The 12,266-nt window shown below is 51.8% G+C and overlaps 6 protein-coding genes across 6 annotated transcripts; 4 read left to right on the plus strand and 2 right to left on the minus strand.

Annotated features, from left to right (window-relative positions):
- Window positions 1-246: 246 nt before the first annotated feature.
- On the minus strand, window positions 247-1,599 carry ppmA (type 2C protein phosphatase PTC7; the record flags this gene model as incomplete). The annotated part of the gene is made up of 1 exon (XM_040806074.1): window positions 247-1,599. One exon carries the CDS (start codon window positions 1,597-1,599, stop codon window positions 247-249), a length of 1,353 nt encoding a protein of 450 aa, XP_040663554.1.
- A 428-nt stretch (window positions 1,600-2,027) lies between these two features.
- On the plus strand, window positions 2,028-4,457 carry ASPVEDRAFT_429216 (putative pre-mRNA splicing factor). Its single transcript, XM_040812708.1, has 3 exons — window positions 2,028-2,497; window positions 2,637-2,670; window positions 2,734-4,457. Exons 1-3 carry the CDS (start codon window positions 2,456-2,458, stop codon window positions 4,230-4,232), a joined length of 1,575 nt encoding a protein of 524 aa, XP_040663555.1. The 5' UTR covers window positions 2,028-2,455; the 3' UTR covers window positions 4,233-4,457.
- A 302-nt stretch (window positions 4,458-4,759) lies between these two features.
- On the plus strand, window positions 4,760-5,578 carry ASPVEDRAFT_125291 (J-type chaperone JAC1; the record flags this gene model as incomplete). The annotated part of the gene is made up of 1 exon (XM_040806260.1): window positions 4,760-5,578. One exon carries the CDS (start codon window positions 4,760-4,762, stop codon window positions 5,576-5,578), a length of 819 nt encoding a protein of 272 aa, XP_040663556.1.
- A 1,128-nt stretch (window positions 5,579-6,706) lies between these two features.
- ASPVEDRAFT_429203 (uncharacterized protein) lies at window positions 6,707-8,608 on the plus strand. The gene is made up of 2 exons (XM_040812705.1): window positions 6,707-6,833; window positions 6,973-8,608. The coding sequence occupies exons 1-2, from the start codon at window positions 6,808-6,810 to the stop codon at window positions 8,480-8,482; spliced, it is 1,536 nt and encodes a 511-aa protein (XP_040663557.1). The 5' UTR covers window positions 6,707-6,807; the 3' UTR covers window positions 8,483-8,608.
- Window positions 8,609-9,057, plus strand: ASPVEDRAFT_429204 (uncharacterized protein). The gene has a single exon (XM_040812706.1). The coding sequence runs from the start codon at window positions 8,734-8,736 to the stop codon at window positions 8,974-8,976; it is 243 nt and encodes an 80-aa protein (XP_040663558.1). The 5' UTR covers window positions 8,609-8,733; the 3' UTR covers window positions 8,977-9,057.
- Window positions 9,058-10,361: 1,304 nt separating this feature from the next.
- On the minus strand, window positions 10,362-11,293 carry ASPVEDRAFT_429207 (uncharacterized protein). Its single transcript, XM_040812707.1, has one exon. It carries the CDS (start codon window positions 11,150-11,152, stop codon window positions 10,598-10,600), a length of 555 nt encoding a protein of 184 aa, XP_040663559.1. The 5' UTR covers window positions 11,153-11,293; the 3' UTR covers window positions 10,362-10,597.
- Window positions 11,294-12,266: the final 973 nt, after the last annotated feature.

Here is a 12,266-nt window from a genome sequence, read left to right on the forward strand (position 1 = left end):
GCGCAGTGTAATCTACTTTATCTATCGTCTATATTTAATACTGGTATACCGAACGCGCCACAATAAGTGCAGCAATTGAACAATGGAACAAATGAAACCAACTCAGACCGTTTCAAAAAACCAACGAAGCGTATCGTGTAGGTATATGCAAATGTATGACGAATTTCCGGCCTCCGTTACTCCGCTCTAAGAAAAGAAGGAAAACATAAAAAAAAAGAAGATGAGGCGACAACAACAATGACGACGCTATTCTTCCACAGCAACAATAACCAAAACGGCAATATCATCTACTTTCCCGCCGTGGTAATAATCGCCGGGATAGTAGCGTTGTGCTTCCTTTGCGAAGGGGCCATCGCGGCGGAGATCCATGCTTGCGAGCTTTGCCTCACCGGCAATGGAGGCAGCAACGAGCGACTGGAGGGTGTAACTGTGGTCATGGGGGTTGGAGGCTGTGGCAGATTTGGACTTGTTGGAGGTGAATTCAGGTGCAGATGAGGGGATGAGGGAGGACAGGCCCTCTGGACCGGTAAGTCGGTCGAGCGTTTCGCGGTCTGAAGGGGTGATGCCAGTATTAGGGGTTGTAGAGGCCGTCCAGGCCCCAGTGTAGATCATGCGGCTTGTGACCAATTTCAGGATGTCTTGGTTGTTCAGATTATCGAAGACGCCGTCGGTAGCCAGCATGAGGACGTCACCGTGGTGCATGTGTAGGGTTGTTGTGACTGCGTCGCGGGGGAAATCTTCGAGGAATGCGCCGCCAAAGATGGAGGCTTGCTGGCGCATGCGCGGGGGGATGATGCTGAGTTGGTAGGGGGTATTGAAGCCGTGAGTTTGTGGGATTGAGTAGTGGTGGACTGCAGCATGGCGAAGGAGGACAGAGCCTGAGTCGCCCAAATTTGCGAGTTCAATGCGGCCGTCTTCAAGCCCTATCCCAACGGATGCAGTGCATCCGCCTGCACGGATGGAGTCGTCTGCGACAACACGGTCGTAGCCCTCTTGGAGGAGAGCTTTGGCACGAAGTTGCTCTGCAGGCTTTTCCCAGGCCAGCGCTGTCTGAGCCATATAGTCGCATAGACCATGCGAAAAGTCCGCCGGGTCGACTCGCGATTCTGCCCACCCTCCAACGCCATCTGCGACTGCGAAGGCAACGGGGTGGTCGGGGGAGGAACTGTAGTGCCCGACAGAGCTCACAAAGAAAGCATCCTCTCCGCTATCTGGTCGTCGCTTTCGCTTCGCCGCGGGGGTTGGGGCATCGACCGCAACGCCAAGGGCCTCTTGAAGCTCGGGGTTGAAGTTATAGGCATTTTTGGCGGGGAGGAACCGGCCCGTTTTGCTAGACGAGGAGGCCGCAACACGGTACGATATTCGCGGGGTATGTGAGTGACACGCTGGCGTCGAATGAAAGGCTCTCGAGGAGGGTGTTTGGAGGACGGACGGGCATGTTTTCAGTGGTTGCGGAGACCGAAATCGCGGGAGGCGTCGGAGAGGCTGCGATCTGGCTGCAGGAGATGCGAACACCCCTGTTAAGCGCTCTCGCGCGAGGGATTGTAGGCTACTGCAGGCTGAACCGCAGGCTCTACTGGAGCCGGCCGACAAGATCATGGGCGAATACTCGGACTTTCACCGGGGGATCTCGTCCGTCGATTCTGTGCCCCTCTTAAGAGCTGCGTTGAACGAAGGGGAATTAAACAAAAGGTTTGAGCCAGAGGGCTTGTTTCCAGGAAACGGCACACATCGGGCAAAGTAAGCTGTGTGAGAAACCGACCCGTCAGCGTACTGGTATAGGAGAGGAGGACAAGCCGCGAAATCCGAAGAAATTTCCGCCGTCTCAGCAAACAGACGAAGGGGGCGGTCGCAGTGGATTTTTCGCCAACTGACGTCGAAGTCAAAGAGAAAGCGGAATTGCCGACCGCCTGCTTTCAGGTGCCGCAGAACTGGAGCAAGACAAACGCCCAGGAGCGAGAGCGAGTAAACTGCCTTCAAAGCATCGTCACTCCTCCGGCGTGAGCTCAGCGAGCAAGCAACGTCCGCGAGTAGCCGTCTGCTGGCGATCTGCAGCTGTAGTTGGCGTGGGCCAGAACGAGACTGTTGTAGAGCCAACTCTTATCGTAGATAGAACACTTGCAAAGGGCTATTTGAGGCCCGATTGGCAGCGAGCGACTCGGTCAAGAAGCGTCACTAGGTTCTCTTGGTCATGCTGGATGAAGTAGGTTGAGATCAGCTGTTGGAGTTGAGATGCTGTTGGTTGAGTCTCTTTGATTTGGTTTCCGCTTTTCGACTTTCTGCCTTTTTTTCCGATCTCATCAACTCAACCTCAAAGACTTCATCCCACCCCACGGGTCTCCAGCTTCACGCCACCGATAATCACCCGAAACTCCTAGCAAACACTTATTTCCTTGCATTGACTGTTTGTTGTTTAAACTCCCGGGGCTCCTGAGGCCCCTTTCTAGCCACCACCATGATGCACCCATCGAGACAGGCGTATGTCGAAGAGGCGGAGGTAAGAGCTCCCTATGCGTCTTTGAATGAACCTCCAGTACCTGCTGGCTGGATCGCTTGATCCTGATAAGCTTTGGTTTACAATTCCTTTTGGCCAAAGGTGACGCGACCCCGACTGACTTCCTGGATCTTCTGTTTAGGAGATGGATACGGGCATTAATCTAGCTGATTTGCGTGAGTTTTTTGCCCGCCCTCTCTCTTTCACCATCGCATTGCTAACCCAAAATTTCTCTTCAGCTGTTGACCGCGACTATGTGATACCCCCATCTACCGCCGGTATTCCGGCAGAGAAGGCCTCGGCCATCATTTCGCAGTTCGAGCGTAAACGAAGAGCTGCTGCTATGGCAGTCCCGACTGACGACACACGGGTACGCGCACGGCTGCGAGAGCTTGAAGAACCTATTACACTATTTGGAGAAGGCCCAGCAGACCGAAGGGATCGACTGAGGGAACTTTTGACGGACATTGCAGAGAAGCAGGAAGCGGCGGCCGCGGAGGAGGATGTCGAGATGGAGGAAGCATTCGGGGAGGAGGAAGAGGGAGACCAGCAAGAGGAATTCTACACAGAGGGCTCAGACGAGTTGCTGAAGGCACGAAAAGAAATAGCACGGTTCTCACTACCCCGCGCCAAAGCTCGTGTCGCGCGGCAACGAGAAGAATCAACAATACCGTTACGGACGCATATCAAACACCGGAAGGCTATCAAAGAGAAGCTAAATAACTTTGATCTCTACGGATCTCAGATTGCGGGTGACCGGCCGGTCAGCATTTGTCGGTTTGCACCGGATGGGCAGACAATTGCGACTGGTAACTGGGGTGGTGGTATTCGCCTGCTGTCTGTGCCAAATTTGGAAGAGAAGCTTTCTGTCAAGGGTCATACTGATCGAGTTGGAGGTCTCTCGTGGTTTCCCGGGGCCACACTTCCTGAATCGAACGTCTCCGAATCAAGCGTTAACCTTGTATCGGGAGGGGGAGAAGGCAATGTTTGTTTATGGTCCCTTGACAAGGACCAGCCACTTGCTACACTTGGTGGACATTCTGGCCGAGTCTGCCGGACCGAGTTTCACCCGTCTGGGAAATACCTCGCATCCGCATCTTTCGACACAACATGGCGGTTATGGGATGTTGAGACGACGGCAGAGTTACAGCTACAGGAAGGTCATTCGCGAGAAGTTTATACAGTTGCGTTTAACAACGACGGGTCCCTCCTAGCAAGCGGAGGTCTGGATAGTATTGGACGCATTTGGGATCTCCGAACAGGCCGTACAGTAATGATCTTAGAGGGTCACATTAGGGAAATTTTTGGTCTGGACTGGGGAGTGGACGGGTACCGTGTACTTTCCGGGTCCGGGGATGGCTGGGTCAAGTGCTGGGACTTGCGCCAAGTGAAGAATACCGGTGGGATCGGGGCACACAAGAGCGTGGTGTCCGATGTGCGATGGTATAAAGGAACCGAGTCAGAAACTGCGTCCTTCTTGCCATCTACTGAGGGGCAAGCTGGGCGAATGGATGTTGACGGGGCCGCGGCTCCTATACAACCGAAGAAGTCGGGGACGTTCTTTGTGAGCAGTGGGTTTGACAAGAACGTGAATGTCTTCAGTGCAGATGACTGGTCTCTCATAAAGACGCTGAGCGGGCACTCGGGCAATGTTCTCAGCACTGATATCAGCAGCAATGCGCAGTGGATCGCCAGCTGTGGGCATGACCGCACGGTGAAGCTATGGGGGATCGAGTAAGCTACAAGCAACAACCACATAATTGAACCAGCCCAGTGTCAGTACATTGTAGAGACGATGAGCTCTGCAGTATGTTTTATAATGTCTAGATAGCAGTATTGTTTCCACGATGACACGAGAGTCAGCAAATAGCCTCAACTATACAACAGCCAAACACCATATATCAGTGACGTCATTGAGCAAAAGCTGTAGATGCTGACTAACCACCAGTGTTGTTCCTCCAAAACGAATTCGAATTCCACTGCAATTCCACCGTGCGGCGAATCTTTCGAACTTTCCAAGCAATTTTCCATTTTGAATACAATCCAAAAGCGGTCACCCAAACCGTCCCAGCCAATCAGAGCCGTAATCTCAAGGCTGGGGGTTCGAGCACCCCGTTCGGCTTTTTGCTTCCTGTATCATCTCCGGTTGCCATCTGAAACTCCGAAACTTCTCCGCGATTCGATCTGCGGTTTGCCTCGATAAATAGTGACCCATCAAGCTCACTTGTGCGCCTTGTCGCTATTCTTTCAACGAACACCGCAAAAATGGCAGCATCTCTCCGCTCTCAAAGAGTCATCCAACGGCTCGCCGCGTCATCTCGATCAACACCACGTTCATTCCTCACGGCAAACCGCAAGACACTCAGCGGACCCTGTATTATTTGCCAGCATCAACTCTCAAACGCCGCAGCTACACGGTCTCGTTCACCACTACAACACCGCGCCTTCACAACAACTGTCCGCAATCTCAACCCGGACTCAAACTCCGACAACTTCTCCGAAATCCCCAACGCCCCGAACACAACAACCTACTACACGATCTTCCCGCAAACCCTTCCAACAGGTCCGCCACCTTCGTCGCCATTCGCAGTTGACGTCGCGCTCCTCCGGCGCGAATTCCTACAGCTCCAAAACACAATCCACCCGGATAAGTACCCCCCGGGCCCAACGAAACAAGCCGCCGAGTCGCTCTCCGCCACGATCAACGAAGCTTACCGCACGCTCGCGGACCCGCTTCTCCGCGCGCAGTACATCCTACGGGAATTCCATGGGATCGATGTCACGGCGGAGGACGGGGCGGGGTCGCACCCGCTTGATCCGGAGCTGTTGATGGAGGTGATGGATGTTCAGGAGACGATTGAGGAGGTGGGCGAGGGCCCCGAGGCGGAGGCACAGATCGCCGATATGAAGAAGGAGAACGATGAGCGGTTGAGGGGGTGTGTGGAGGCGTTGGGGAACGCGTTTGACGAGGGCAATGTGGAGGCGGCGACGGGGGAGTGTGTGAGGTTGAAGTTTTGGGTCAGTGTTGCGGAGGGATTGAAGGAATGGGAGCCTGGGATGGGAGGGATTAGGCTGGTTCATTGATTCCCCTGTTGTTCGACTTTGGTTAGACGTGGCGAAGAAGCGCTGTATGATATAATTGTTGTTTCTATACTAGAGTATACTCCCCTCTGTGTTCGTTCTAGACTACAGAATCATCTTGCATATGATGTATTATCGTATTCCGCGTCTCGGTATAAAGGTTTTTAGGTGCTGTACACTATATATATTTGTGCCATATCCGACAACAACAACACTGCAGTTATTTTGAAGGCCAAAGGTAGCTCAATAGCAGGCAGGCCCAATCTAAGATTACTGCAGACAAAGATAGGATGATGATATCACAAAACATAATCGACAGCGACGCAGATGCAGAGCAGAAGCGCTGGTGGAGCTGCCATGTTCCAAACTTGACTTCCCTCCCCGACACGCACGGTACCCATAATTTATCCTGCAGACAGGAACCACACTTGCTGCTAGGCCAGTCTGCCAGATTGACCGCTACATCGTCGGTACAATCATTGGGGTGGTTCACTTCGCCAGCAATTGTTGGGTCTTCATAGGGTCTGACCGATCGATTGGGCCACAATCGTCAAACAGAAAGCTTGGAGTCGCCCTGGGAGTGCCAACAAGACGGATGAATGGCCACGAACTTGCAATTTCATCGAATTAGCTTCTCGAGTCGCCGTTCACGGGGCCAGGGAAAATATATCGGCTCCATATGCTGTAACTGATGTGGGATAAGCTGGCCGTGCCCTTGCTGCGCTGTCTTCACTACCACGGACAAATCTTAAAGAATATCGGCTCCGTATCGCCTTCTGCTTCTGCACGATGTCTATTTGAGGAAGATAGTTCGAGAGCCTTTTATAATCACGCTATAAGCTGTGATCGCTTTGCGTCAGTGCGAATTTCAAATCAGCTTTTGAAGTGGTTGCATCGCGTGCAAGAGAGCTGGCGGTCAATCCGTCAAAGCCCCATCATGGCTGCACACGTAGCAGACTACCAGAACCAATTCGGATCGGCTTCCGCGCTTGTTCTCCCCCCTTTTATCATATGCCGATTTTGCTGGTGACTTGGTGGAGATGGGATGGCGCCAGGATAAAGGGTGGCTGTTATAGGAGGGGTGGAATCTGCCTGCAACTTATATTAATACGACGTAGTGGGCTCAAGGAGAGTGAAAGTGACGGGGACTTCCTGTCTGAAGTCACATTTGATTTCAACTCACTTTCTTTATTTTTCTCGCCTTGGTGATAATTGTGAGCACTTGCCATTCAATGGAGCCTAGACGGGATTTCAAGAGGTGAGTTGAAATGAAATAGAGCAAAAATAAGGTGTTACAAGGTGTTACAAAGGCTGCATTTTGCCTAATTGTTTGCTGAACCTGCCATTTTTTTTTTTTTTTTTTTGCTTCTTATTGACAAGCCACTGACCACCTGCAGCATCATCAATTCAGTCCCTTTTACCTTTCTGGTCGGCCCGAGCCATACGAAGCTCACCATCCAGTCGGGTCTCGCCGGCCATGTCTCTGGGCCCCTGGACCACCTTATGAACAGTGGTCAGACACGGGAGTCCAAGCACCAGATCGCCGTCCTGGAAGATGAGGACGTGGAGACCTTTGTCGCGTTTTGCGAGTATGCGTATACGGGTGACTATGTCGTGCCTCCGCCAGGATGCCGGGAAGATGATAACGAGCAGGATTCGATTAACAACACCTTCAATGGAATGATTACGAAAGACACTGGCACCTCGACCCCAGCAGTTGGTCTGGCAGAGCCGCCACAGCAGCCGGCAGATGTATCAATCGAGCCACATGTGGTACTTCTCAGCCGAAATGACAATGAAGGCGAAGATGCCCGTGAAGGTGAAGAGGAGGTTGGAACCCTAAGCCAACAGCCAGGCCGGACAGAAGGAGAAGCATGGCCTCTCTCAACTCATACTGAGTACCTGGCCCAGGACCCAGCTGCTACGCCTCGAGAGTCTGATCGATCTCCCGCCTCTTCCGCTGACCCCTCCCCTTCCCGTGGGAGAAGACTCCGCAGGCGAAAGACTGATGAACAAGGGTTTATTCAAGACCCGTCGTTTAAACTCACGCCCCCGTGCACACCCCCTGGTGCTGCAAGAGTTGAATCTGCACAGGCGGCAGAACTGCCCTTTGCAGAACCCACCGAGAACCCCCACGCCAGGACCGAGACCGCCGCAGACCAGCCCAACTTTACCATACGGCCAATGGGGCATCCCGAGTCAACCTTCGGCAACGGCGTGAATGAAGGTGGATATGATGGAGATCAGAATCGGCAAGAGGAGGACCCGAGTAGAAGCCGAGTGCAGCCGGTCATAGACACGTCTTTTGCCAATCAGCAGTTCTCTCCTCACCACGAGAAAGGAACAACCACCCTGTGGGATGAATTCACAGTTATTGACGAAACCGATGCTCGCCCCTCACACCAAGCAACAAGATCCTCAAACCCGCCTCCTGGGGTTGCATTGCCCTATCTGATCTTCCACGCTAAGTTGTATGTTTTTGCAACACGCTACTTGATACCAGATCTGGCACATCTATGTTTGCAAAAGCTGCATCACGACCTTCTGAATCTGGCCTTTCCCGACTCAGACCCCGAGAATCAGTACGTGGAGCAGCTTGTTCTGACCACAACCAAGGCTAGGATGGTCGTCGATCTCCTCAGCTATACCTATACGAAAACGACGCGCCTGGAGCCGATAACACCTTCTTCGGCTACTCAGCTCCGGGATAATGAGCTCCGGAGACTTGTTGTGCACTATGCTGCCTGCAAAGTGCGAGACCTTGCAGAGTACTGTCCTCCAACGGAGCCTATCGTAGGGTCCACGTTTTACTCAGAGGCATCAGAGAGACCGTCTGCCCGCGGATTCCGTGCACTTTTGGATACTCTCCCGGAGCTTGCTTCAGATTTGATCTACCGCATGATATAAACAACACACCCCCCCCACACTATCACAAGTACCTTGCGGGAAATGCGTCTGAGATGAAGAATGCGTATTGTTAGGATATTACCACGCTCATGAACTCGAATGATTGATGATTGACAGTGATCTTGAGAGCGCACGGGAATGGAGTGATGGAGTTGCTACGTCAGTTGGTGTCTTTCAAGACTGCGTTTTTTGCCTAATTTGTCCTTGTTTCACTATGATTGATTGTATGCCTGTTAGCTGCTGAATCTGCAATGCATGAATGCTGGTTGAAACCGGTCATTTTTCTTGTTTGCTCCATTTCGGTACATTTAGGAGACTTTTCTTTCTTTTTTTTTAATGATTGCATAAATACCCGTGATCTTCACAGCCCTGGATCAACTGCTCCATTTTCGGTACGTTTAGGAAATGTCTATGATTGCATAAATCGCCATGATCTTCACCAGCCCTGGACTTACGCCAGACCGGTCTCGATTCCTCGCCTGCGCACGTTGTAGTATGGTTGGATCATAGTAACGTATCGTCTGCTTAATGGCGAACAAGTAGCCGATGATCGACTCCCCCATCCACTCAAGGCCATATTGCGCAGATCCTCAGCTGTTGATCAGTGATCATGGTTCATAGCACCAGAAACAGCATTCAGAGCATATAACGTCACATGCCGCAGTACTGCTCCTGCAATAACAGCCTGAATAAGGGTTCTGCAGTGCAGTGTGGAGCTGCGCCTATACAGCAAGGTGCTGACTCCAACATACCCGCAGAAGTAGGCGTGACTAGGTATGAAGCGGACCATGCACGGTATGAAAAAGTTATCCATCAACTCAATGCGAGACATTGGCATGATCTCGGCATCCAGGAAGGTTTCAGAGAATGTGCCTGGTATCAAGTTGGACACCGGCGGAGGCATCGGGTATTCTCTACACCAAACTCCACCACATCAGTGAGATAATCCAACAAGCGCTTCATTCCGCTTCCAGCCACCGATCTGTGATGTTGCGGAACATTTGACTTTATTTCCGGCAAGTGGTGGGGTGTCGCGATTGACTGAAAGTAGGGATATTCTCCGGTTGCTGCACGGTTCTTACTTTGATCGCTCTTTTGACTTCTTCTGGATGGCTAGGGTGATGTCGGGCTTGGCACTGCGTCGCTAACTAAGCTACGAGGTTGCGACCTTGGAAAGAATGCGTGAAGAATGGGACTATGGGGGTAATTGGAGGTATATACCCGCAGCTAGGTTGTGGCTACGATATGGATCATACTATGACAGTCCTTGACATAAATCATTAACATAATGATTTATATGTCAGCGCATATCAGGAGGTGATGTATTCGAGCTCAGCACGTATACTAGACTCCTCTGCCGATTACCCTCAGAAACAGGGTTCTTTGGCCAATAAATTCGTGAGCCATTCTTGGCGGACGATAAATATAGATAAGAACCGCGTCAATTGTGGCTCAGGATGATGCGTTCGGTATCCACAAGGGACGACAAAGCAAGATAACAAGAGCTGCGTAAAGCAAGGTGATACATGCTGCCTAGGCCACAGGATTGATAGAAAGGAGGAACAACAACACAAATAAATCCTCACGTACGCAAACGCCAAGGCTTGGTCTGAAGCTCTCTTGATAAGGGTGCGGCTGTGCATGGAACTGAGCGGATGATTTTCGCTCTGCCAAGCCGGTGCTGGGTTTTGCCCAGGGGAAGGGGTTGATTTCAAAGATATCGTCAAGACCGGGATCCGGGTTCATTAGGGCTATCTACTGGCTCGCCGCGTGTATCCGCGTCGTTCTTGGTCGAAAAATAGAAATTTGTTTGGTTCAACCGCTTCCATCCGAATCTCGAATCGATTCTTCAGATATCTCTTGCTGGTTTTGAAACTCTCTTATCGCCGTTTCATTTTCGGTGCCGACACGCTAAGGGGTTAGGATCATCGACGCAAAGCTTGGCAGTGGAACCCCCGTGGATGATGTGCTGTTGATCTCCGCCTTGGCAGGGTGTGTTGAAGACTAGGAGTGGAAACGGCGTGGAACGGGTGCCGAACGGGACCAAGCAGCGCGACCGGCACACACCTTTAATGCTTTTGCCAGGGGCCGAGCATATGGGCCGTATCGGCAACGCTATTTGATCGGGGGGGAGAACTGAAAGTGGACACCATAAGAGATGCTAGGTTCTTGCCACACCTGCTGCAACTGCACCAAACGATGACATGCTCTACCTGCACATGGGATGGAACTACTGACACAGTCATTTATTAATGTGAATAATGAAGAACATGGGATGATAGGAATGTGCCTGGTGGAGCAAACCCTGAATGTTTTCGTTTTGAAATTTGGAAGCCATCTTAGACCGTCGTCAAGGCTATAGCACAGGCGCCAGAATATTGGTGCCCAGCGAGATGATGCCCTAACCTTCCCCTGATTCTTGATTTGCAATCGAGATACCGAGTTCATTGGATGATGGGTGCCAACTTGCCAAGACACCCGGTTCTTTAGATATCGATATTTGAGGAAGACCGTACCCTGCCACGATCCTTGGCGGACAGGCAACGTTTTACCAAGAACATCAGCCACCCAGCCAGTTTTGAGATACGTGACTCTTGGCAGACTGCTCTTGTGAACGTACATGTATAGAAGATGAGGATAACTCCGAGCGAATCCACTCCACCGTATCATTGGCTTGGAGAGGCTGGGCTGAGGGGCGCCGGCGTAGCAGTTGGACCTGAGAATGAAATAATGCAGGATAACCGCGCGAGACTTTGCAACCAATGAATAGTAGGCGGCTCGAGATGATCCTCGATGCCGAGAGTGGGAGTACGTGGGAGAATAGCGCAGATGAGTGAAGAGTCTGCGAGGAACCAGAGAGGATGAAGCCGCGAGAGCAAGTCCTCAGGCCATGTGACTCCTGTAGCAACACAACCTGCAGAGTCTCTTCTTCGCTCCCACCTCCATCACCTTCTAGATCTCATCGGGCCCTTGAAGTCCCACCACAGTCCTCCGCGAATGGCCGTCGCACTCCGGACCGAGAGAGCACGCAACGAACCAGCCGACGGCTTCGATGTTTCTCGCCCATTCTTTGAAGACAGACAGACTCCGTCGAATCCGGCTCCACACGTTTACCGGAATTGATGCAGTGCCACCTTGATTTTGATTCTGATCCTGCATTATTATTCTGCATTAATTAGACCATTTTCTGCCTGCGACGGTGCTGGATACGTATTGCGTCTCAGCCTCCCACCAGGTACCCGTGAATGATAGTAGCACTCATGCTTCGGCCAACCCCCAAAAAGAAGGCCTGGAAGCGCCCTTTGGCGCAGCGTCCCACTTTAGCTCGCGGTATACTTGGCAAATGGCATCACAGCTTGTTCATTGAGCATCAGCCGCGCAGATCGCAGGTCCACTCTTCCCCTAGGCATCAGAAATTCAAAATTGGCCACCGGCTTTTGCAAAGCTAGATTCTTAATACATGGGACTATTCTCCCATTGTGCAATGCCAAAATGAGCACCGAGTTTGACAGCAGACGTTCTACGAGCAGTTTGGGCCTGCTATATGAAGGAACATCAAGCGAGCTGCTACCATATATCTGGGCTCTTGTAGTTTTGATACTAAAAGTCTTGGACGGAACCCACTATCGATGATGAGCAGGCGCAAAGATACGGCGGCCCAAGTCGAACATCCTATGAGAATTTCGCCTTCAGAAGATCAAGCACAGTGCTTACACCCTCTGGGCTCGGCGTAGCCCTGGTGATTCTTTGGTTTGATCGACGTGCTTGTCCCTGGGCGCTGATG

This window comes from Aspergillus versicolor (assembly GCF_001890125.1).
Source record: "Aspergillus versicolor CBS 583.65 unplaced genomic scaffold ASPVEscaffold_2, whole genome shotgun sequence".
NCBI lineage: Eukaryota > Fungi > Ascomycota > Eurotiomycetes > Eurotiales > Aspergillaceae > Aspergillus > Aspergillus versicolor.

What these genes read in the sequence shown, in the direction of transcription:
- ASPVEDRAFT_429216 (XM_040812708.1), top strand. Translation starts at nt 2,456, where the DNA reads ATGATGCACCCATCGAGACAGGCGTATGTCGAAGAGGCGGAG. An exon ending in CGTATGTCGAAGAGGCGGAG is followed by an intron (nt 2,498 to 2,636) that starts GTAAGAGCTCCC and finishes TCTTCTGTTTAG; the next exon opens with GAGATGGATACGGGCATTAA. An exon ending in CATTAATCTAGCTGATTTGC is followed by an intron (nt 2,671 to 2,733) that starts GTGAGTTTTTTG and finishes ATTTCTCTTCAG; the next exon opens with CTGTTGACCGCGACTATGTG.
- ASPVEDRAFT_429204 (XM_040812706.1), top strand. Translation starts at nt 8,734, where the DNA reads ATGCATGAATGCTGGTTGAAACCGGTCATTTTTCTTGTTTGCTCCATT.
- ASPVEDRAFT_429207 (XM_040812707.1), bottom strand. Translation starts at nt 11,152, where the DNA reads ATGATACGGTGGAGTGGATTCGCTCGGAGTTATCCTCATCTTCTATAC.
- ASPVEDRAFT_429203 (XM_040812705.1), top strand. Translation starts at nt 6,808, where the DNA reads ATGGAGCCTAGACGGGATTTCAAGAG. An exon ending in CCTAGACGGGATTTCAAGAG is followed by an intron (nt 6,834 to 6,972) that starts GTGAGTTGAAAT and finishes GACCACCTGCAG; the next exon opens with CATCATCAATTCAGTCCCTT.